The sequence below is a fragment of the Fistularia commersonii genome, chromosome 20, assembly GCF_037954325.1.
Source record: "Fistularia commersonii isolate RoL2024-O1a breed Wild chromosome 20, RoL_Fcom_v1.0, whole genome shotgun sequence".
In the NCBI taxonomy this organism is placed as follows: domain Eukaryota; kingdom Metazoa; phylum Chordata; class Actinopteri; order Syngnathiformes; family Fistulariidae; genus Fistularia; species Fistularia commersonii.
The window spans coordinates 13,290,647-13,315,070 of record NC_141303.1 but is presented as its reverse complement, the minus strand read 5'-3'; the positions used below and the strand labels follow the sequence as shown (position 1 = coordinate 13,315,070).

Below are 24,424 nucleotides of genomic sequence, written 5' to 3'. Positions count from 1 at the left end.
ATGGAAAATCCAATCGGCGCCAAGGGGGGAAAAAAAAAAAACGACAAAAAAGAAAAAAAAAACCCTAATTCCTGTTTTATTATCTAATGAATTATTCGGCTTTACACATGGAAATAGCTGAGACTCCCTCAATGGATCGATTGAAATGACACTGAGTTGACCACCCGTTCCACCAGCAGTGGTCAGGAGATCCAAATCCTGCCCCAGCCACACTTAACCTCTGCCTGGAAGCCATGTGTGTTCTCGATCTGCTTTGACAGGAGCTGTTGTTCCTACGGGGGTGGGTGAGGGAGGGAGGACCTCATCTCCCCTGATGGCTCACTCGAGGGTGACGGTTTGGAAAGCCTACTCTGACCCTCTATGTTGCGGCTTCAGGAGTGGACAGTCATCCCTTACCACTCCCACCCGCTCAGAAAGCTGTCTCCAGCAGTTTGACCTCTTGGCTGACCTCTGGACACTGTCAGTGTCAGTCATGTGTCAACCGGTGGGCTGTGGACAACGGCCAGATCATGCTAATGTCCACCATTTCCATGTTAGTGCACCTAAATAATACAAACATCCCTTTTGTCTGGCAAGTCATTGCTGCTGAAGGAAAGAATCACCTTTATTCTGATAAAATATTTACATTTAGAGCCTCTGAGTGTCGCTGTCAATGTGGAAGGAGAAACCTATTGACAAATGAAACATTTGATCAAACCCACATCATTTTATTAAAAAAAAAAAATTGAGCTTTCTTTAGGAATGTTTTTTTTTTTTTTTATTTAAAATGCTTTTGATGAAATAATCTGATAATAGACCAGAATATAATGTATAATTCTCTGCTTACTTTAACTATTTGAGTCAAGCCATGAAAATAAAAATCCACCAATGAAATGAAAGCTAGAATTGAATATGACAGACGACTGTGTACAGGTTCTTTAATTTCCTTGTGTTCAGAATTAACATTACTTAATTTTATCAACAGCTCTTTCCTACACATTCACAAGCTAGCTACAATAAGAGGAAAGCAGGGAAGGTTGTCGGCAATGAATGTTATGTGCCCACAGCGCTATCCCGTGGTCAAATAAAGAACAGCAAAACTTTAGCTCTGGTCTCAGCAAAGTAGGTCATTGTGAATCTTCTTGACGATCTTTGTCAAGAGTCTCTTGGCCGGCCTGGATGACAAAACGATCTCCTCAATCTGTTGGCTCCTGTAGGCCAAAGACATGACAGGAAGTTTGTTAAAAGCACAAGTACTCTGAGCTTGATACTAATTTGATAAGAGTAAATCCATGCTTCTGCACGAAACATCTATGTACACGCTTGAAGGGAAGAATAAAGCAAGTGGGGATTAAACTGCTAACCTTCTAATTGAACAGAACTTCAGCCACCCAACAAAAATATGAATGTATGTAATATCATGTACATTTAAGATTTAATATTTTAAGAGAGAATACAGTGTCCCAAAAAGTGTGAGAAATAGGTTTCATAATTTATATTATTCAAGATTCAAGGCGTTTATTGCTTCAATGACGATCCAATTCCATATTATACCTACAGGTTATTTACACCTCGACCACAACCGCATAACTGTGGACTTGATTACTTGGAGGCAGCCTTATGCAGCCATTTAACTTAGTTAATTTTTTTTTCCAATTTAAAACTATGTACAGTTTTCAGTATTTTGTCAACCTCCAAACATCAGTTCCTGTGGTTAATTGAAAAATTGCTGGGCTAGAAACACCTACTTCTTCCTGATGATAAAAAGTGGCTTGAAGGTCTCATCACAGAAATTTAGATGGTTGCGATAAGGCACTGGTTGTTGTGGCGGAAGAGACAGAAATATGAAAATAACGCAGCCAGTGGAATGCGAGCCATATGACAGGCATAGCAAACTGTCATTGAGATTGCGGGATAGCAAGTAAAGTGTCTGTAAACGCTGGGAATTTCCCAGCAGACCCACTAGATTCTAGAGGATGCATAACGTAACCCCAGCCACTACAGTAGTTTCTATTCTATGCGCCTTATAATGCGGTGCACCCTATATATGAAAACAGTTTTAAAACAGGGCATTCATTGAAGGTACGCCTTATAATCCGATGCGCCTTATAGTGCAGAAAATACGGTAAACAAATGAAAATGACAACTTGGTGGAAACAAACATGGATGGCAAACAAACTGTATTTCAATGCATCATAAATGATAGGAGCCATGTTAAAATGCACTTTTCTCCAGTCGATTTCATGATTCTGTATGAATTCTCCAAAAACATGCTACGCGTACAACTTTGACTTGGTATATCTTAATATATGCATCATCATCTATATAACACACCGCTTCTCCTCAGCTGCTTCGTAGCTTTCTGAATACCATCCATACTGACCAGATCATTTAAACTAAAGGCGTGTGTTGTAACAAGTGATTTTGAGTCTCACTGACAAAATCTGCTGGACACACAGTGTTATAATGCGGTACTCTGAAATTTCAAATAAATTAATAATAATTTCTTTGAATGACTGTCCTGTATTTTTCTATCTTTTTATCAGAGGCAGTTGATGCTTGGCAAAAGTCTGTAATGCTGATGGTATCTGGGACTGTTCACACTCACCTGGTGTTCCCAATGATGTTTTTGAAGCTCTGCAGTTCAAGGACACAGTTGCGGTTGGCCATGCTGACTGACAAAATAATCTCAAACTTGGCAACTTTCTTGAGACTACTGAAGACAATATGTATTCTGAGAGGAAGAAGAAACAAATTTTGTCACAATAAGTGATTTATTGAAGGTTTGAAAGTTATTATAGTTTTCTTAGTATTAGTGTAAAGAGCACATTTTGCAATTTCCCTCTGATGCAAATGTAGAATATTCCAACAATTTTCAAAGGGCGTCATTGAATTTCCAAAAGATGGTTATTTTTTTGACGGAGAGCCCAACTGAACATTGTCAAGGCTAGTAGTGAAGCAGTTTCTACAGTACGTACGCCATTGTATCACATTGTTTGTGAGACTTTCTTTTAAAAAACAGCGAGTAAACTACTTATTGATATGGCAATACTGTTCAGTTAGCTATATTTGGGTTCAGCAATGGGGGAATTCTTACTGAGTGTCCAGACAGCTGATGTCCAAGATGTCCAGGCGTAGACCACCCCACATTTTCAGCAGGCGCACCTCCTCTCCTAGCAGGCGACAGCGGCTCACCACCAGGCTGATGTCATGGAGGAGCTGCGCACAAGGATTCAAAGCATGTAACCTCTTCACTGAGTGTAAATCAAATATACATAATGCGCTGTCCATCTATTCTGACCTTTGAAGTATGACTTCTTTTTGGGTATCTTTCAACCCAGGATGTTTCCGCATTGATGTACGAAGAAAGCAGTTTGTGAACAAGATGGGCGTGGCACTGCGAGTTTTTATCTGGATTAATGAACAAATACACAAAGACATGAACATGTGTGACTAGATTCAAATCAATGCGAGCAGACTGACATGTCGAGTGTGCATGGACAGATTTAGAAAAAAAGAGATAGTTGTTTCAGCACAAAATGTCTCTTACCGTCGAGTTGGAATTGAAAAGTGATGTCGGAGATTTTTTGGTCAGGCTTATTATCAGCGTTGTCTAAAAAAAAGAGAAAGAAAAAATAAAAAGGTGCGAATGACAAATCATGCTTTTTCCAAAATCACAAAATCAAAAACCAGAATTGTGGGGTAGGAGGATTAGACCAGAGGAATGAAGGGGAGTGACTGGACATTATTTACTTCAGTCATTCAAGTTGATGCATAATTCAGTTAGGAAAATATCATGTACTTTTACAGAAACTCCTTGGCCAAGTCAGTTTCATGTTACACATGAAAATTACGTATATTCTCAGACGAATGGAGCGCTAAAGACCCCAGTGTACAACAAACCCATAGTGCTACAGAAACCCAGATGGAAACATTTAGAGGAGGTCCTAGGCTCCCATCTGAGGGTTTCGTTTAGATAGGTTTACTTCCTTTTGGGTGCTCCATTGTTTAATGGGAAAAAAAATAAATCTTACCTGTGGTGTTTTCATGCACAAGCAGCAACAGAGTTTCATGCAGAAAAGTGAAAGCAGTGTAGTTGGCCTTCTTTTCAAGGAACTTCCACTCATTCACCCTGAGAGAAACAGAAAAAAACAACAAATTCACATTACTCCGCAAATGGTGACTAACCAAATCAATATTTGAGGAAGGTCAGAGAACAAGCAAAAAGAAAAAAATCAGAAACTGACATATTCAGTGTGTTGAGCTGCCTCACAAGGTTCTTCGTCTCAGTTTTCAACCCCTTGAGTTTACTGGAATTGTGCTTTCCTTGAATGTCGAGTTCACTTATTTGTCTGCACCAGAGAAAAGAACATTAAAAGATGCTCATTGTACATTAACAACTCATCAGTATTGCGGAGACTCTGCCACAGAAACATTTATCAACATTCACAACTGACCTGTTGTTTTCAGCCACGGTCTCAGTGACCACCATCAGGTCTGTTGAAGAACAGCACAGTGACTTAATCCATTGAGGGACGCAAAAATCACCCTGAGGTTTTCTTACCAACCTTCCTCCAATGATTTCAGGCTTGGTTTGTCATCCGACTCCCTGCATTCAAATGCTTCGAGTTCTAAGGAAGAGGAAAATGATAAGATATTTCAAAACTGCTACTTTGGTTTTATAATAGTCTTCTGTAGCTACATTTTCAGTCAACTTGTACCAAATGTTCATTTCCAGGAATTACCTGTCTCCAGCTTAGAAATACAGTCATCTAAGCCTCTTATCGCATCGTCAGCTTCTTCAATGGCTCCCCTCAACTTCTGCTGCTCCTCCTGAAATCACCAAAAAAATGACACTTGTTTTCCCAAATCACAATGAGTTAAGCTATCAAAAATTGCAAAAGAATTAAAACAACTATTTTGTTTGGCTTTCTTACCAAATTAGCCTGTAACAGGTTTATGTACAGGGCTTCCTTCATTTCATGAGACTGAGCTTTGCTCATCTTTCTGTAGACATGATTTCTCTCTTTCAATTTTGCACCCAAAGATTTGAGCTGTGGATGGAAAAACAAACTTGCTTTCAAATTTAATGCTTTGACCTATTTTTGTTACGTGACATTATTTAATTTCTCAAAACAAGATCAGTCTATCAGTCATAGAGCTGAAATATATCGATAACTGGAGAGTGACAACATTAAAGAGCATTGACTAAAGAGAGGAAATAATGCTGCACTGTTGTGGCATTGAAATAGTCAGTGAATCTCATTGAGCACAAACACCACTCACATTTATGCAGAGGGAAAACTGTTCCCACTACCACTGGAAAACATTCCCCCAACCCCCAGTTCAGAATGGAATTGATGAGCAAATTGATTTCTTTACAGCAATAACCATCATGTTAGGAAATACAAAAGTAAACAGTGAAAATAAAGAAGAAAGCTGACTGGGATACCTCTTTCTCTGATGATTTTTTTAGCTCTTCCCACAAAACTCGATTAAAGAGCTTCAGAGGTTTGTCTAGGTCCTGAATTTGGATCTTTAATCTGAGGAGAACGCAAAGCAAAATTGAATGAAGATCCTTTTGCAATATCACAGAATATGACAGTCTGCCTTAGTCCCAACTTCATCATGGATACATACCCCTCCACCTTCTGTGTGAGGTTCGCAACATCTGCTTCGTAGACCTGTATTCTTGGAAGAGTGATATGTCTATCTTTTAACGTATCCTCCGAAGAGCAGTCCGTGTCTGACAGAGGCTTAGAAAATAGAATAAAAACATCATATCAATATACTCTACTGATGAGCATTCGTCTTGTGGATAAACTTAAAATGCATAGTAGAAGTTACTAGAAGTAACTTACTTTGCCAGGGAGGACACTTTGGCGAGGATTATGGATGACAAAATCTATGTTGAAGACTTTAAAGAACTCCAGCACAGTGAGCCCACCATCTTCCAATCTCTGCAACCGAAATTAAACCCAACTAAAGAATTGATGTGGCCAATAGATTTAAAACACACGCACGCGCACACACACGAATAAAAACTGTGAAACCTTTTGTACGTCACTGATATGATCTTCAAGCTGGGACTCAAGAAAGCTTTGTTTATAAGCTGTGGGAAAAGAAGGGGAAAAAAGGAAAATGAAACCAAAACAGGCAGTCTCAAAGGGAAAAAAAACATTTTGTAGGAAGAGGTACGAAGAAGATATCTGAAACGGAACTCACAGGATTCCAATGTAGTTTCACATCTGCTGCTGACATAGTGAGCACTGCTGGAAGAATCCAGGGGAGTTGTCATCATGTTTGGTGTTATATTCATGGTACATTTAAGTTCCATGCCATCAGAAAGTATTTCCTGGTGGGGGTGAAGATGGGTTATAAGATAAGATAACATTTTATCAATATTGTAAATACTTAAATAAACAGTATTTTAATAATATGGACTAATCATACTAACCTTTTCAACAATGTCAGTGGTGGTCTCATGGGATGCCTTCATTCTCTTCACATCCCCCATATCTTGATCTTCTACAGAGGATCGTTTTCCTTGCAAAGCACTAAAAGAGTCCTCTTCACTCCCACTTTCTTCTGAGGATTTATCCAAATTGATTTCTAAACGAGGGCAGACATTTTCTGTGATTTTCTGGGGGTTCTTTGCATCAATGGTTTGGGAGAGATCTTCATAGCTACCGAGCTCTTCATCGTTGATATCACTGACATTGTGGTCCAAGTTGCACAGCTGGCCGGTAACATTGATGGGTGTCCCCACATCTTTTCCTGCTGAATTAACCCAACCAGAGCCTGACTCCTTGGGGAGACAAATTCTGCTTCTTTGTGGGAGTTTTGGTTTAAAGCGTCCAGTTGAGAGTGTCAACATGAGGTCTTGAGTCTTCGGTTTGAAAGGTGTGGTTGAATTTGAGGGTTGTGGTCCATCCTGAAGACACTCAGCTTGTGCTTCATCTTCAAGTTCAGGCTCCACCACTGGTGGAGATCTGGGTTTGTCGAGAGTTTGTCCTGTGTTTTTCTCTACATCCTGGTCTAAGTGGGCCAAAGGTACTGTATAACCATCCATGGCATTCGTATCAGGAGCTGCTTTGATCATGTGGCTCAAGCGCCTTACTTTTGACTGGAGATCGGCTAAACTTATTCGTCTGGACTTGCATGAAGAGGGTGAATCCTTATCATCCAAAGCACATGATGAATTTAACTTCTGGGACAAAGGACTAGTTACATTCCTTAGTTCAGGTTCTCTCTCAGCCTGAGTTTCATTTGACTCAAAAGAATTTGACATTTCAACGGCGTCAAGGTTGGATAGTGCCTGTACCTCATTGTTTTGGTGTGAGCTGTCTGTTTTCCTCACATGGTCAGGGCTGCGATGTGGGTTGTGAGGGGATGAAACACATTTTGTGACATCCATGGATGCTTCATTTGAAGAGAATTTCATATTTTTTTCTCCACCAGCAGGTAACAAATCCACATTTTGTTGTTGCTGTGGTTCAAAGTGAGTGGAAATGTTAACTGAATGGCTTTGTGCCACATCCATGGCTGCATCATCTGTTGTAAATCTCACGGTCTTCTCTCCACCATTAGGGAAATTAAAACTCTGACGATACTGTGGTTCAACATGAGTGTAAATAGTAACTGTAGGGCTTCGTGCCACATCCATGGATGCATCATTTGTAGAGAACCTCACTGTTTTCTCACCGCCAGTAGGTAAAAGTTCCTCCTTCTGGTTTGCCTGCAGTTTGAAATGAGCAGCAGCGTTTACAGTGTGGCTTTGTGTCACATCCATACATGCATCATCAGCAGAGAATCTCACAGTTTTATCTTCATAAGACAATACGCCCTCCGCATTTTGGTGTTCAGGTTGTATGAAATTAGTAAGGATGTTTTCTGTATGACCTCTGGTCACATCCATGGCTGCATCGTCTGCAGAGAACCTTACAATTTTCTTTTCATCGGTAGGTAAAAAATCCACATCTGTGTGTAGCTGTGGTTCAAAACAAGTGGAAATACTCGCTGTGTGACTTCTTTTCACATCCATGGCTGCATCATTTTGAGAGAACCTCACATTTTTCTCTCCTCCAGTCGTGAAAACATCCACATTCTTGTGTGCCTTAGGTTCAAAATGCGAAGCAATGTTTACAGTGCGGCTTTGTGTCACATCCATACATGCATCATCAGCAAGGAATCTCACAGTTTTGTCTCTGAGGTCATTGTCATGATGAAAGCTGACCTATGGTTGACCAAAGAAAGTTGATTAACTTAACAATTCAACCATTTTTGTGTAGGTATCCTGCTGAATAAAACTGTTCCTCTTCCACCTTAAACAGCTGGGGCACAACAACTTAGAGCAATTACAAAAATGCAGCTTTAATCTAAACAGACCATTTATAGGGCAAAATTAAGCAGGTAGAAGAGAAAAGTGAATATCTTATCTTGACTAGCATCTTGATGACAATTCAACAAAAATACATTGATTCCCAGAATTCAAAGCATCCAATCTTAATGGAGCTTGTTTCAGTAAACCAAACAAGGTATCGGTATTAACATACTAAAATGTATGAAATCACCTGATTTGCGTCCATTTTTTTCTTTAATGAATCCCTTGTTGGGATTTGCAGACCTAAAAAAGAGGGATGCAAAATAATCTTAAGTCTTTGTTAAATAAACGGAAAAAAAAATGTTTTGACTTAAATCCCACAATTTATAAATTAAAGAATACAAATCCGAAAATTATTCAGTCAGTCAACAGATTTTTACTCCACTGCCTTGTTAAGAGGGATAAAAGGATTTGATTCCTCCATATCGAAATAATGAATATAGAAGGGAATTTAACATTTCAAATGCTACAGAAAAAGCTATCTTGACGATGTTTTTGCCTTGTAACATTAACCTGAGAATCAGTTAAAACATTTCTGTTCATTTGATTAATAAAAAAGGTTTGAAGTTTACCTTTATCATTTGAAAATCCCAGTCTCACATTGGCTAGCTCATGTGATGCTGCCGTTTCTATCTTCAAATTTCCTCTTGCTGAATGCATTTCTCCAGATGGAAAAAGACTTTGTGCTGAATTATCTGTGCCTGTAAGCCTGATGCAGCCAGTATGAGCTACTGTCATATCCATATTGAAGTCATCCTGGGAAAAGACTGGATCTTGGTTCGATAGGGCCACAGTGACACCAGCTTTATTAGGCAATTGATTCATGTCGATTTCAGCCCCCTGTTTTTTAAGCTGGACCATGGAACTTTTTGCTGCAAGAGGGGGAGTTGGAACCACTCCTGGATTCACAGAGGGGCCAACTGGTTTTGACAGACTTGCAAGGAAGCTTTTGAAGCCTTGATCCAGACACTTTTCAGCTGAACTAGGACTTTCCAAAGCCTGACTACTTTGTTTCTGTTTTTTCAAAGATGAGGCGAAGAAATCCTGTCCGCCATCGCAAAAAAAGGCCACTTTCCGATCGCTGGCGGCCAGCGAAGCACTTGCAATATTTACAGTGTGACTCTGAGTCATGTCCAGGAATGCATCATCTGCTGCGAACCTCACTGTTCTCTCAGGGAGATCATCTTTAGTATCGAAGTTACTCTGATGACACAAACAATAAATAATTATGTAATCACAATAATGTGATGAAAATTGAATATTTTGAACAATGTGGCATAGAAAATGCTACTGTACTGGTATCAAATACAACATCGAATTTAAAGCTAACAAGACATCAGCTTTACTCAGTATGGAATTATCTTTATATAACTGGAATATTCTAGATGCTGGTTAGTTAGAAGCTCAAGTCAAAAAATGAAAGATGTCAGTTTGAGATACTTTCAAGACTCTCAAATCAAATGACTGCATTAGAGGTTGTGACACTGACTACACAAGCTACATTTGACCAAAATTCAACCTCTATCGGTGTTTGTTCTGACATTCAAACACCAGGAATGGGGATATAACAGTTAGCATATGAAATGTTGATCTTTATGTTTCCCACACACTCCATACAGTACATGCTGACATAGAGATACCAGTAAAAGACCTTCATTTCTGATTAAGCTCTACATAATATCACAATTTTTAAATTGAAATCACAAACTAGTATGACTTACGGAGGTATTACTTTCTATGCACTTAGACTAAGATAATGTTATTATGTTATTAAAGAAAGTATTGATTAAAAACTTGCCTCAAGAGACACATGTTGAGAAGGAACTTTCACAGATGTCTGATCTAAAATTGAAAATATGTAGAAAAATAACAAACATTAAATCGTAAATTAAATTGTTGCACATAAAAAAAAAAAAATCTAATTTGTCCACAAACCAGTAAACTGTAGACAACGTTCTCCACTGACCACCTTCTGGACCCTAATGAAAGCAAAAATGAATAAAATTTACATTGATTCAACTGAATTCTGCTTAATGGACGTACCAAGTGACAGTCTTTATTCACTTACCTATTTCTGGATGCTTTTGCTGTAAAAAGTTTAGACAATTATTAGACATCAGCAAAGCACAAAATGTAAACATGATAGCTACCGTAATATGTAATACAACATAATCATTCTTAATCATTTTTGGGGAGGTCTGATGTGGTGATAGATGAAGAGACCAGTACCTTTTGAGTCAGAAGATCCTAGCCTTGGTAGAGTCTTTAATGCCGTTTGCTGTGTTTTGTTAGATCGGGTGTACAATTCTTGTGATGGAAAAAGACACTGAAATGGATTGTCATTGTCATCAGTGAATTCCATGATCCGCCCTGTCTGGACTTCAGTCATATCCATGTTTACATCTTCATCCAGACACTGTCCATTTCCATAGGCTAATTCTCCAATATTCCTGGCTTTATTAAGTGATTTCTCCTTTGTAGAGGGCACAAACATAGGTGCCTTATTTTCTTTATCCACATTATGACTTGGTTTTTTCATTTGAGAGCCGCTTGTCTCCACTGTGGCTTCAGGAAAAGCTCCAGCAGTCGCTGTCAGTCTCAGAACAGTAGGATTGATGCCAGGCCCATTTTTTTCTTTAAGACTTGAAAGGAAGTTTGCAAATCCTGCATCAAAACCAGTTACGGATTGTGAAATGCCGCAATCCCGGTTTCTGCCTCTTGACAGCAATTCAGACCCACTTGTCATATTCACAGTTTGGTTAAGGGTCATATCCATGGATTCACCATCAGCAAAATATCTTGTATTATCTCCAATTGTATTTAAAATGTTTCCGGTCTGGTGTGGAAACCCTACATCATTAGCAATGTCTAAAGTGTGGCTGAAGGTCATATCCATGGATGCAGCATCCATGGGAAACATCACTGTTTTCTCCCCAAAGACATTCTCTGTGTCGAGGGTGACCTGATGAAAATAAGTAACAATTTCAATCATGGAAACAAATTAATAAATAAAACAGTTTTCTGGCCATTAAGTTGAAACAAGTTACTACTTTTTGCAGATTTTCAGCTAATTTACAGATCATTTCTTAGAGCTTTAGATAAAATTGCTCTATCTCATAGCCCCTACTATAATAATAGTAATTTAAAAAAATTATATACAAAGGGAAAAAAAAAAAAAACTTTTCAAGAAGTTTACCTTTGCTAGGAAGGTGGATAGCAAAATTAAAGACATCACAATACGTGAATAAGAATAAGAATAATGAACAATTAATGAATAAATGAACAATTTTGAATTCTATCCAAGATTACCTACAAGTATACACTGTCCCCCCTTACAGATATTATACAATAAAAACAATTATCACAAAGCAATCTAGCACACCAGTAAACCAAGGGGTGACTGCAAATAGAAGTGAGTGTATGTAAACTCACCTCATCTCCTTGTGATGATTGTAGAGGGGCATTCAGTAGGGTTTCCATTCCTATAATAGGTAACTTAGTTTAATGAACTGACACAACAACAAATAATATCAGCCAATTGAAAAAAATATATTCTAACCCTTTATTTGTTGAATCCCATCTTCACTGCCTTTCAACTGGACCCTGTTATAAGAAAACATTCAGTACTCGTTAAAATGAGTGAGGAGTTTCATGAATATAGAAGTCTAAAGATCATGACCAAAATGGAGGACTAGGCAGATATTCAATGACTTTACCTGTTTTGTGTGGTTACAGGTGCTGAGGAAAAAAAACAAGATAAGGATCAAAAAGTTGTTTAACACTCAAAATGAAGATATTCGTACATACATTACATACTTGTTAACTCTTGTAATGCACTTTGGACAGGAGTGTTTTTTGCATCCCTTCATAAAAAGAAAATAATCATTAGAATATATAATCAGTGTGCCACATAGAAAGTTACATGAGGGTTTTCACTTTCTCACTTTGAAAAAAGAAGGACATCATCAGCAGGGGCAAAACTAACTCTTCTTGAATTCTTCTTTTCCCCTGGTTTGACACATTCCACCTTGATGGGAAAAAACAACAAAAAAAAAAAACACACAAAAAAATAATCTTTACATTTGATTCCCATATTCTTCAGTGAGAATACACTACAGGTGGTGTAACAATATAATTAGGATGTTAAATCTTCACTAGTTTATGTAATAACGGTCAACTAAATCTCTAAAGTTATTATTAACAGATATTCATTACCATATTTTCCTGTTCTTCTGGCTCATAGAACCTGCTGGATTTACGTGGTGCTTTCAAAATCTAAAAGTGGCATAAAGGGGGAATCCATAAGATAATATTAATGCCACTGGTTTATCAACAAATAAGGGATGTGAGGATTTTGCCAAAAAACAAACTGGTATGTCACTGACCGAGGAAATACGCCGCTTCGACAGCCCACCACTTTCACTGTAACACAGAAAGATCAAATCACAGCACATTATTGTGAAGCTGAGCTTCACATATATAATCTCTATATAGTTTATATCCACACACACACACACACACACACACACACACACACACACACACACACACACACACACACACACACACACACGTTCACTTACTCATTCTTAGCTGGATCCAAAAGCTCCATTTTTGTCTGAAAAAACATAAGAACAGTTTATGTCAATACAACAGCTGATGTCATGTCACTACCAAGCAGTATGAATATTGGAGTAACAGAAAACAAAAAAATATTTTGAGCGAGCTATCAGTGCAAAGCATCGAGGGTTGGTGCTGACAGACTGATGATTAGCTTAGCTTTCATGTCATATTATCTTCATGAATATTTACTTACAGCGATCATTGTGCACTGCGAAAATCAATCCTACGATGAATGCAAGTCGAGTGTAATATGGCAATACAAATTTATGTAACGTAAAATATATCGGTGTGATTCACTTTTGCCAACACAAACGCCATAAAACAAGCATGTATTATGTATTACCATACATATCATCCCGACCATTTTACCTTTATGACATACATAACTTATTAGAAATGACTTCCAGTTCTTTTTCACTCTTTGTTGTTAGCGGTAGCTAGCCATTTGTAAAGCGAACGATTAAATAAAAAGGACTGAATTTAATGTGAATAAATAAAGCATACCTTCTTTTGGTTTAACCGTGACCCAGATATCTTGATAATTATGGTTGCTATAATCTAGTAGCTCTTGTCATGTCGCTCACGCTAAGCGGCTAAGACACAAAAACACTATAGTAGAGCTAAAGTCAATCGGCCTCAACGCTCACGTCTGAGTTTTGAATTTAACCGCCGTAGCGCATGCGCAATGTAATACTGTCTGACCCGGTTACCTTTTCCGACTTTATCATGTTTTCTACTTTGTTGTAATGCTACGGTAATTTAACATGAAAAATATTAGTCACAGAAAGAAAGTTATTTTGAAGTTAAAGTAACAAAGAGAGAAAAACACACCACCGACTTCGAGTTGCCATCATATATCGGAAATGACGTTTTAACGGGAACTGGCTGTGAGGGCGGGACGTTTTTTGAAAGCGTACGCGGCACTATATCGACTGTTGGCGATTCCGTACCCTGTCAGAAAGGGTAGGATTAGAGATAATTGTCAAGTTTAAATGTATCTATATCAACGGATTACATTTCAGTAATGTGAAGTATTGCCAGTGTGCGTAAAACAGCCTTCACAGGGAGGTTACTTTCTGTTTTTTTTTTGCAGATTTGCAAATAACCGAAGTCATTTATCATCTGTTTTTTTCTATACAGGGAGCTTTGCATTCGTTGGCATTTCAAGGAGAAAATGTCTTCAAAAATTCCCAGAGGTGAGTTCACCAGGCAACTTTTTCACGTATTTATGCCATCAAATGACTGCAGATTCCTCTTCTGAACCCCCCGTAACTACTGTCTTTTCCAGGCCTGCAGTTGCCTGCAGAGACGAAGAAAACCAGGCATAAGATGGAACTGAGAGACACAGCAGCTGTATCTGCGAATGCTGTTCACAAAGATGGAGCTCTTAAACAAAGTAGAGACAACATACAGCGGTAAGAAATTACACATCAACTTTACTACTTCTAAAAGGAGGTAGATGCCTTTGGCAGTGCTGGTCTGTAACTTCTTACAGGAGTAAATGGCACTAGGTTGGCTGTTGAAAATTAGATCTCAACGTGTACCTTAAGTAGATAAAGTTATCGGAAACTCACCAACTTTCATCTTACAGTTTTCTTTTAGCCTTTAGTGTCTCAATGCACAGGGATGAAGGTGCTGTAGGCATTGCCTCATAATATACACTTGGGTCTTAACATTGTTTCATCAGAAGCCAAGAAGGACATGTGTCAAATGTTGTCTTGACGAGTTAAATCTCTTGCCAATGCATACCACAGGAAATAATTCTCTTATTTTCTCCTCCAGAAATAATGTTGCTTCCAAAGTTCACAAAGGGTAAGTCTTCAAATTACTGCTTTTTTACAGATTGCACACAATGTCTAATCAAGTTCTTCAGTAGTGCCTTTTCTACCTGTCCATAGAGTCTCCAGGTATGACCTACAGGCAGAGCTCAAGGAGCAAAACCAGAATTTGATGGCTGCCAATGCAGAACTGCAGGAAAACCTCACAGAGAAACAGGTGCAAAGACTACTTATGATTAACTGGAAACTTAACTTCATGCTTGTATCTGGAGAACCTAATGATTCATAATTTTACTGCTACTTTTGTAAATATATTATTTTCAAAGCCATCGAAAAGTTTGACTTGTCAACATAACCTAAAGCTTATCAAGAAATCCCATTTTAAATAAACACAGCAATCAAGTGAAAAAACGTCAAGATTTTATAGTTTAAAAAAATCACAAAATAGTATTCTCTACAAAATGACCAAGAAATTATTAGCTTTTAAGTTATGTTTTTTCATGATCAGAACTGTGATTCTGTCAGATCAATGCTGAACCAGTAAAGTTTCATTTTCAGCAAATTTTCCTCAAGAAAGTTACTGAGGAAGTTATCAAAAAGGTTCAAAAGTATTTATGTAACTCTCTAGGGTGTACTGTATCAGCAATTTTGTAAACATGCCCTTCGTATATACTGTATCATGATATCAAACCCCTTTTTCTTACAGCAGTAGTGTTCCTGTTCTCTCTAATATCTTATTCACAAATACAATAAAAAAAAAAACCACCGAGGAACCATGACGCTCAGAAAGAACTGCAGTGGAAACACATGTGATATCAGTATATTGTATAGCAGTATTAGGTTTTAGATTTTTTTAAGACAGCAATTTGTTTACATCCAGTAAAAAAAAATTGTAACTTATTTTGCAGAAAAAAGTAGCTGAGCTGGAGCTACAATTCAGTGGTCTTGAAAAGGAGAATGCAGAGATCCAGAGAAACCTGAAGAACTTTCATTTAGTCCTTGCTGCTGCAAAAATAGACCCAGGTAAACATGTTCTCTAAACATCCTCTGCAGGCTGCTTGTTTTTATTTGATAGAAATAAATGCAGTGTCTCGTTGATGCTCAGTTTCAGGAGAACAACTTGGAGAATCTGCACAGCAGAATGAAGAGCATAGAAAAGAAGTATTGGTACATGTTTTTTTTTCTACCTCTCAATAATATACATTTACAATAACTTTAGTACAAACAAGGTGAACACATTTATAAAGAATTTTACACTCATTTGTTCCATGCCACAAGACTACAACTTTACATAAGTCACACATTCATTTCTTTCAAGTAATGACAATGACAAGTAACCCACTTATATTATTTTCAGAGCCTCTCTACAGACCTGATGAATGAACTGAAGACTTTCAGTGACGTTGCATCGCAGCAGCATTCTCGTCTGCAGGTGAGCCCCCCCTGCTCCTGACGTTCATCAGTACCTTTGTTTACCAGACTAACCTCAATTTTACTTGTTTGGGGCTACAGTATCTGTGTTCACTGAAACCTTTGGCTTCCTGTCTCAAACAATGTTCAGGAAATACAGAAAACAATGGAAGATCTCCGTGAAAGTCGGGAGCACATGATGCAGGAGAGAAATAACTTTGCACTGGAAGCTGCCGACATGGAAAAGGCTGTAGCAGCAGCAGAAGTACTCTTGTCCTAACAATGTACAAAACTCAGCATGTATATGATGCTTAATATGTGTTTTTCTTTTTTAATGTGAACTTAATAAATAATGAATAATAATGTTTTGTTGTGTTTATTTGTTTAGTAATTTCTCCACAATAGAAAGTGGAAACTCTTTTTTTTTTTTTTTTCCTCAATCCAGTATCACTTCCATCATGTTTATGCAAATGTTGAATCTCTGAGAATATTGATAAATAACTGATATACTTTATGATTAATGTTAAGCGGCTAGATTTGATCAACCTCTTATTGTTCTTCACAAACCGTGGGCCTCGGGCTGATTATTACAGCAGTCAACCTTCAGTATAAAGGACTGTCTCAGAAAATTAGAATATTGTGATAAAGTGCTTTATCTTCTGTAATGCAATTACAAAAACAAAAAACCCATGCACTCTGGATTTATTACAAATCAACTGAAATATTGCAAGCCTTTTATTAATTTAAGATTGCTGATTATGACTTACATCTTAAGAAAACTAAAAAATCCTATCTCAAAATATTAGAATATCATTACAAAGTAATTTCTGTTTTTTTAATTGCATTATATAAGAAAAAGAACTAGATCACAATATTCTAATTTTCTGAGACAGTCTTGTAATTTGTAATGCAATTCCACATCGCCAACCTGTATATTTTTGTCATTCCCTCCCCGTCCAGAAGAGGGCAGCATTATGATTTGTCACAACCATTCCAATGCAAATAAAACGAAGAAGTCCATAGCGGAAGTAAGCTAACAGTCGCCCTTCACACAGCATGGTAACTCGACTTTGATTTACAGTGAGTAAATTTAAATCCTGAGGAGTTTACGAGTGGAGAAATTTACATGTGTCTTAGTATTGTTGCCCCAAATTAGTTTGTGTTCTGGTGTAGACGGTATTACTACTTCAAGAACAGTTTGGTCAAACTGTCAACCAAACAACAAGCTAGCATTTGCGCCAGATTGTTGAAGTAACTTAATCCGTATGTTTGTATGTATGTATGTATATACTTGCATGCATGTATACATACATGCATGCACACATACAAGTAGTGTAGATTTGTGTTTTGGTTTAAAAAATTATGAGGTCCTTTTTGTCAATTTGCCTTTTAAAATGAACGGAATGAATTTTGTTGTATTCAGTGGTATTCTAACAGATATTTAAAAAATCGCAACTATAAAAAAAATGAAACATTATTTCACAATAACAAAAATACAATCAAATCAGTCAGGAATTAATGTAGAATCTGTCAGTAAAATAAAAAAAATCACATGAAAAAATGGCACATAATGGCCAATAAGCCAAATCACCTTAAAATTCATCCAGAAAATGGCATGCAATTTATAAGCAAAATGCTATTTTTTGGAAGATTTACATATATACACCTACAGTTATTAAAAATCTCCCTCTTCCTCCATCAACTGTAACTATTATTCTAAGTGAATTGACAGAGAAAAACGGACATTGTTTTCCACAGAGCCCGACCTGAGGACACTGAAGTTAAATGTTGCTCTCTTTTTTTGTATTTGTCAAGTATAATCGTAATGTGTATGTTGGTTTTCCAAGAATGACTTTTACCTGAAGTGCAACATCTGATCGCTCTGCTTTGTTTTCAGGACATGTCTGCCGCATGTGTGAGGGGGCTGTTTTACCATGCTGTGAGAACCACGTGCCGCAACAGTTCCTGCTCTAGGACACCTGCAGCCAGGTTCCCCTTGTTCAGCGAGGGATGGGACATCTCAGCCTCCTCTAGGAAATGGTCTCCGTTCTCCACAGCAATAGATGACACACAAGAAACTCCCGCACCAACAAAGAAAAAGCAGGACCCCCGTTCACGTGTCACGATCTCCAGTGTTGGTCGGAAGATCCCTCATCGGCAACTGCAGGTGATCAGCGAGGCAGGAGAGAACCTGGGTGTCATGCACCGTGCTGATGTGATCAGAATCATGGACGAGCGGGGTCTTAAACTGGTCGTGCTCAGTGAACACAAGGACCCTCCTGTCTATCGGATGATGAGCGGCAGACAGATCCACGAAGAACAGATGAAGATGTGGGAGAAACAGAAATCCAAAGCAGGTGCTTGGAGTCATCTCATTTAGTTTTATAGTTGTATATCATAAATGTGAACAGATAGATTCATGTTTGAAAACCAGCTTCAGCCATTTCATTCATTCATTATTTATACTTCTTATCCTGCACTTAGTGTCACAGGGGTGTGTGGAGGTTATCCAAGCTGTTATTTGGCAAGAGGCAGGGTTTTACCCAGGGCCAGTCTCCAGTAGATCACTGGGGCCGCATACTGAGACATACAGCCATTTACTCTGTCATTTACACGTCTAGGCAATTCAGGGCCTCCAGTGAACCTACTGCATGATTTCGGACTGTTGGAGGAAACTGGGGAATCTGGATAAAACTCACGCAGACACAGGAAGAACATGATAACCCCACACAGGTCCTCCCCCTTTGAAATCAAACCAGTGATCTTCACTTAACCTATTTCACAACAGTAAATTAAAGTTAGCTGCAGGCTGTAGACAGTGTCTTTTTCTATACCAGCCCCAAGCTATCAAAGTTACTAACTAGCCCTTCCTAGTAATTTCCCAATGATAGTAACCAAGTTTATAATTCTTTTTGGTTTTTGTGATTTCATATGACACAGTTCATAATAGCATTTTTTTTTTATCCTTGGTAAGTTCACTGCATGGCTTTGCCAATCATGGGAAGATGCCATTGGCAAACTGGCAATTACCGAAATGTAAAAGGTAGTTGTTTGTCTACGTTACATTTTATTATCAGAAAATCGGATGTATTTAAATAAATAAGGAACTTCTATATTCAGTGATCTATGGTCTGATGGGTGGTGTTCAAATGCTCACAGAGGGTAGCAGAACATCACATCCACACCTCTTCAACTAATGTGATCTGCCTTTTAGTAACCTGGTTGTCAATATTCTATCCACAGCTCCCGTACAGGTGAAAGAGCTCACCTTCTCATCGGGCATTGCTGCTCATGACCTCACAAACAAATTGAAACAAGTAGAGAACTGGTTAGAGAAGAAGCATCATGTCAGGATCACGCTGCGGTCCTCACGTAGGGAACCCACAGAAAACCTGGTGAGGGGATCCACCTTCACCTTTTTTTGGTACAGTTTTTCAGTCGACTGATTAATCTTGCTGATTTATCAGAGAGGTTGAAGCACCAGTTTCCCAGATTCTGCTCAATTCCGTAGTCCGTCTGAAGCACTCTCCGCAAAAATGTCCATTAATGCGCACAAACTTTTTTTCTCCCCTCCGTCAGGACACAAACTTGGAGCAGATGGTGCAACAAATGGAGGTAACGGTCGGATTTGTCTCAAAACCAAGAGTCATACGGGACGGTCAAGCTGCCATGTGCATCCTCCGGCCTCCTTCAGCCAAAGAGCTGTCGAAAAAAGAGAAAAGTCCAACCAGCCTGCCCGGTTTACAACCAACAGAGGACGGTACTCCCCCTGCTGGGAACACAGAGACAACCCAGGGAAATCTGCAGCCATGAGCTCAAACACAACAAACCGGAAAATGTCCTTCATGCTGTTGGACTCCATGTTTAAATGTAATCGACCAATGCTGTGTGTATTGAAAGAGGGTAACACAATATATTGATGGATTTCGATTATTGTCCAAGTGACATAGAAAATGAGATTATTAATTCTTTTAAGAATTAAAAAAAAAAGCTGAACAACTAAGGATGTATTGTTTCTGATTTGACAATTTGTCCATTAGCTGTTACACTGTGAGGGCGGGTGTCAAGTGAACCTACTGGACTGCAGTAGGAGTCCTACGCAGACATGGAGAGCATGCAAACTCTAAACAGAAAGGCTGTGTTGGAAAAGAACCAGGGGACCTTTTTGCTTTGAAATGGAAGTGCTAACCCATGTGCCCATTATCTTTTTATTCATACACTACTCACAAAAATGGGATGACATGGGTCCCTCTTCCTCTAGGCTCACCACCCCGAGGAAGAGCCAAGGGGGTCGGGTGCAGTGTGAGCTGTCCGGTGGCCGGAGCAGGGGACCTTGACACAACCCTCGCCTGCAGAAACTGGCTCGAGGGACGTGGAATGTCACCTTTCTGGAGGGGAAGGAGTCTGAGCTGGTGCATGACAGATTCCAACTAGATATAGTCAGACTCACCTCCGTTCACAGAGTGAGTCCTGGAACCAGACCTCTGGAGAGGGGCTGGACTCTTTTTTTTTTTTTTTTTTTTTGTGTGGGCAAATTGATTGGCTACTGACTCGGCGCCTGCACGTTGGGGTTCAACCCCGTGGACGAGAGGGTAGCCTCTCTCCGCCTTCAGTTGAGGGTTCTGACTGTTGCTTGCAGCTATGCACCCAACAGCAGTTCAGTTTACCCTCCCCTCTTGGGGTCCCTTGAGGGCTGCGAGACAGCGCTCCTACTGGGGGCTCCTTCGTTCTACTGGGAAACTTCAACGCTCTCGTGGGCAACAACAGTTTGACTTGGAAGGGTGTGATTGGAAGGAACGGACCCCAGATCTGTACCCGAGTAGTGTTTTGTCGTTGGACTTTTGTGGTCATTACGGATTGTCCATAACAAACACCATGTTCAGGTGTGCATATGTGCACTTGGTACCAACACATTTTAGGCCGCAGTTCTTTGATCGATCTTTGATCCTGCGTGCAATCCTGTGGGGGATGCTCTGGGAACATGTGGTACTGAACCCCATTATACGGGCTGTTCGGTCCCTGTACTACCAGTTTCAGAGCTTGGTCCCCATTGCCGGTTGTAAGTCGGACTCATTTCCAGTGAGAGTTGGACTCCACCAGGGCTGTCCTTTGTCACTGATTCTGTTCATAACTTATGGAAAGAATTTCTAGGCGCAGCCGGGGCTTCGAGTCTCTGCTTTTTGCAGATGATGTGGTTTTGTTGGCTTCATCAGTCCATGATCTTCAGCTCTCACTGGAGCAGTTTGCAGCCGAATGTGAAGTGGCTGGGATGAGGATCAGCACCTCCAAATCCGAGACCATGGTGTGGAGTTCAAGTGTCTCCGGGTCTTGTTCACAAGTGAGGGAAGAATGGAGCGGGAGATCGACAGGCGGATCGGTGCAGTATCTCTGCACAGACTCTGTACAGGTCTGTCATGGTGAAGAAGGAGCTGAGCCAGAAGACGAATCTCTCAATTTACCAGTTCATCTACATTCCTGCCTTCACCTATGGTCACGAGATGTGGGTATTGACCAAATGAACAAGATCACAGATACAACCGGCCGAAATGAGTTTTCCCCGCAGGGTGGCCGAACTCTCCCTCCGAGATGGGGTGAGAAGCTCCGCCATCTGAGAGTAGCCCGGAGTTGAGTCGCTGCTCCTCCGCATAGACAGGAGTCAGATGAGGTAGCTCAGGTATCTGGTTAGCATGACCCCTGGACACTTCCTGGGGGGAGTTATTCCATCTGGGAGGAGGTCTTGAGGGAGACGGAGGACATGCTGGAGAGGCGATGTCTCTAGGCTGGCCTGGGAACACCTTGGGATCCCCCCTGAAGAGCTGGACCATGTGGCTGGGGAGAGAGAAGTCTGGCCTCTCTGCTCTGGCTGCTGCCCCCGCGACCACACTTCGGATAAGCGGCAGAAGTTTGATAGAGGGATGGATAGATACTCACAAAAATTTGGGAATATTTGGCCTTCGTGTGAAATTTCAGGATGAACCTAAAATGCACTATAACCTTTAGAAGCGAAGCCTCTAAACTTTTGAATACACATGTCCAACTGTTCAGTGTTTTAGTACTTTTTCCTTGCTGTTTTCTATCACGGAGCTTGATGGCAAAATTAACGACAGATTTTTGATCGACCAATAAATTTCCTTGTTTAGTCAGAATTGGTATTTAAACAGTCCTCATCATGCACTTCACATTTTGACATCATGAGACCCAAACGACACCTGACATTTGACCATCAGTACCTCACCATTGCAAGGCTCCAAAAAATTTTTTCTATCTATAAGGCATTGAAGTTAACGTCCTTTGGCCACATCCCACACTGATGACTGCTTCATTGTGGACAATGGCCTGCGTAACCGGACAATAAATGCCACTCAACTCCAGGCACATTTAAGGGAGGTGAGAGGCACCGAAGTATCAGACCATTCAAACTGTTTACATCAGCATGGTCTGTGTGCCGGACCACATCGCCGAGCACAGGCGTCATTGCAAGGGACCATTTATCCTGGATGAGGCACCAATGGGCTTCGGTGCTGCTCTCTGATGAAAGTTGAATCAGCTGTGGCAGAAACTATGGCAACGATGTTGGAGAAGTCAAGGACAGCGCTATGCATCAGCTACTATTCTCAACAAAGGAGCCTTTGGCGGTAGTGGTGTTATAGTGTGGGCATGTGTGTCTAGTCCAGTGGTTCTTAACCTGGGTTCGATCGAACCCCAGGGGTTCGGTGGGTCAGTCTCAGGGGTTCGGCGGAGGTCAAGACACACATTGGTGATGACATCACTGGCCGCAGGTGATCACGCTACATAGCTTGGCCTATCCGTGGTGCAGGGATTTTGGCGCGCTCAGTTGTAGTAACTTGTGACTGTCGTGATGGTACGTCATGTGATTTCTTTCTTAATATTTTAATCCCTTGTCGGGCAAAAAAAGAAAGCGGTCGGAAGAATACGTACAATACGGATTCACATGTATGACGGAACGTGATTGGAATCGATGTCCTAACTGCATGATTTGGAATGACAAGATGAGCAATTCTAGTCCAGCACCGGCAAAACTAAGGGAAGGCTGCATGGAGATGGGAACTACAAGAACATAGCGCTTGCTGAATTCAAGGTGAAGGGAGCCAGATTCGATGAAAAGGCTACTCTGCCTGTTCTTTGTACCCATCAACGAAACGATCCTCGATCCATTAAAGAAGGGTTCGGTGAATGCGCATGTAAAACAGGTGGGGTTCAGTACCTCCAACAAGGTTAAGAACCACTGGTCTAGTCAATACAAAACCGCATAGTATCGTGAGTGACAAGGACGTATCTGTTGAGGACGGTCTTGAGGCGAGGTAGAGGTGGTGACCCCCAGGAACCAAAGCGGGCCCTCCACATCCTCTCGGTCCAAGGCCAGGGTCCAGATCTCCAAACCGATGGTGGATGAGCCCTATTGTAGTTACAGAGAGCGTTGAGAAACAGACAGAAAGTATGTCTGCTTTTCATCCAGCAGGATTCACTTTTATACAAAGGAGTAAACAATACAGGCATTGAGATGTGTAATATTGCACACAGAACTGGTGGCAAAACAGATAGAAATGGAATGTGAAACGCTAACTATCTTCAAGGCCGTTGCAGGACCTTGAGAGCGTCAATGGTACTGTGTCTCACAAGAGAAAAATAGAAAAGTACAGAAATGGGGAGTATGTCTCAGAGAGAGAGGTAGAAAAGTACAGGGAATCTCAGAAAATAGAATGGTAACAGAAAATTATCCGGCAATACTACCCGAATAGCATAATTATTGTAACATCATAATTTCAGTTCCCCTTCATAAACAACGCAGGTTTCATTTTATCTTCATGTATGACAATGCAATCCAGCTCATTGAAGTTCCATCATTTGGGAAAGGTTTCTGGAGACTGTGGGACCTAGAATGGTGTGACCTGCACTTTCTCCAGACCCGAATCTAATAGAAAACCTATGGGATCAGCTGAGTCACCGCGTAGCGCCTCATAATTCTGTATGAAGGAACCTCAATGACCTGACAGCCGCCCTTCATGCCTAAGCAGACCATCGGCTGATTTGTGAACAACACGATCATCGAACTGTGATTGATGCTCAAGGGCGCATCCCAGTTGTCGAGACCGTGACATTTTTTGATGTGGTATACCCAGCCAGGGGCGATTTGTTTTTAAGGGTGATCTGGGCGACGCATCACCAAAGTGCGAAAAGGAGGGAATTCTAGAAATGACATTTTACCGCCTTTACAGAAGTTCTGACCATC

At 40.1% G+C, this 24,424-nt stretch overlaps 3 protein-coding genes across 6 annotated transcripts; 2 read left to right on the top strand and 1 right to left on the bottom strand.

Moving 5' to 3' along the window:
• Window positions 1-730: 730 nt before the first annotated feature.
• knl1 (kinetochore scaffold 1) lies at window positions 731-13,636 on the bottom strand. The gene is made up of 32 exons (XM_086167613.1): window positions 13,490-13,636; window positions 12,946-12,980; window positions 12,748-12,784; window positions 12,578-12,637; window positions 12,307-12,389; window positions 12,179-12,225; window positions 12,079-12,100; window positions 11,922-11,965; window positions 11,795-11,844; window positions 10,592-11,324; window positions 10,431-10,449; window positions 10,298-10,341; window positions 10,161-10,204; window positions 8,935-9,565; window positions 8,553-8,605; window positions 6,437-8,215; window positions 6,205-6,334; window positions 6,033-6,091; window positions 5,841-5,939; window positions 5,620-5,735; window positions 5,432-5,522; window positions 4,917-5,033; window positions 4,725-4,812; window positions 4,548-4,610; window positions 4,437-4,476; window positions 4,227-4,331; window positions 4,014-4,111; window positions 3,530-3,592; window positions 3,281-3,390; window positions 3,077-3,198; window positions 2,588-2,713; window positions 731-1,190 (listed from the first exon to the last, which is right to left on the bottom strand). The coding sequence occupies exons 2-32, from the start codon at window positions 12,972-12,974 to the stop codon at window positions 1,094-1,096; spliced, it is 5,199 nt and encodes a 1,732-aa protein (XP_086023739.1). The 5' UTR covers window positions 12,975-12,980; window positions 13,490-13,636; the 3' UTR covers window positions 731-1,093.
• Window positions 13,637-13,903: 267 nt separating this feature from the next.
• Window positions 13,904-16,478, top strand: knstrn (kinetochore localized astrin (SPAG5) binding protein). 3 transcript variants are annotated; one of them, XM_086167340.1, is made up of 9 exons: window positions 13,904-14,027; window positions 14,126-14,181; window positions 14,274-14,400; window positions 14,768-14,797; window positions 14,884-14,980; window positions 15,672-15,786; window positions 15,869-15,930; window positions 16,121-16,195; window positions 16,325-16,478. In XM_086167340.1, exons 2-9 carry the CDS (start codon window positions 14,160-14,162, stop codon window positions 16,451-16,453), a joined length of 657 nt encoding a protein of 218 aa, XP_086023466.1. In that variant the 5' UTR covers window positions 13,904-14,027; window positions 14,126-14,159; the 3' UTR covers window positions 16,454-16,478. The 3 variants fall into 3 exon arrangements, with proteins under 3 accessions (XP_086023466.1, XP_086023467.1, XP_086023468.1); XM_086167341.1 differs by having other exon boundaries at window positions 13,905-13,948; XM_086167342.1 differs by having other exon boundaries at window positions 13,915-14,053; window positions 14,130-14,181.
• Window positions 16,479-17,181: 703 nt separating this feature from the next.
• On the top strand, window positions 17,182-20,176 carry mtif3 (mitochondrial translational initiation factor 3). 2 transcript variants are annotated; one of them, XM_086166949.1, is made up of 4 exons: window positions 17,182-17,253; window positions 18,071-18,530; window positions 19,417-19,568; window positions 19,753-20,176. In XM_086166949.1, the coding sequence occupies exons 2-4, from the start codon at window positions 18,074-18,076 to the stop codon at window positions 19,984-19,986; spliced, it is 843 nt and encodes a 280-aa protein (XP_086023075.1). In that variant the 5' UTR covers window positions 17,182-17,253; window positions 18,071-18,073; the 3' UTR covers window positions 19,987-20,176. The 2 variants fall into 2 exon arrangements, with proteins under 2 accessions (XP_086023075.1, XP_086023076.1); XM_086166950.1 differs by having other exon boundaries at window positions 19,417-19,597; window positions 19,753-19,888.
• The last annotated feature ends 4,248 nt before the right edge of the window (window positions 20,177-24,424 follow it).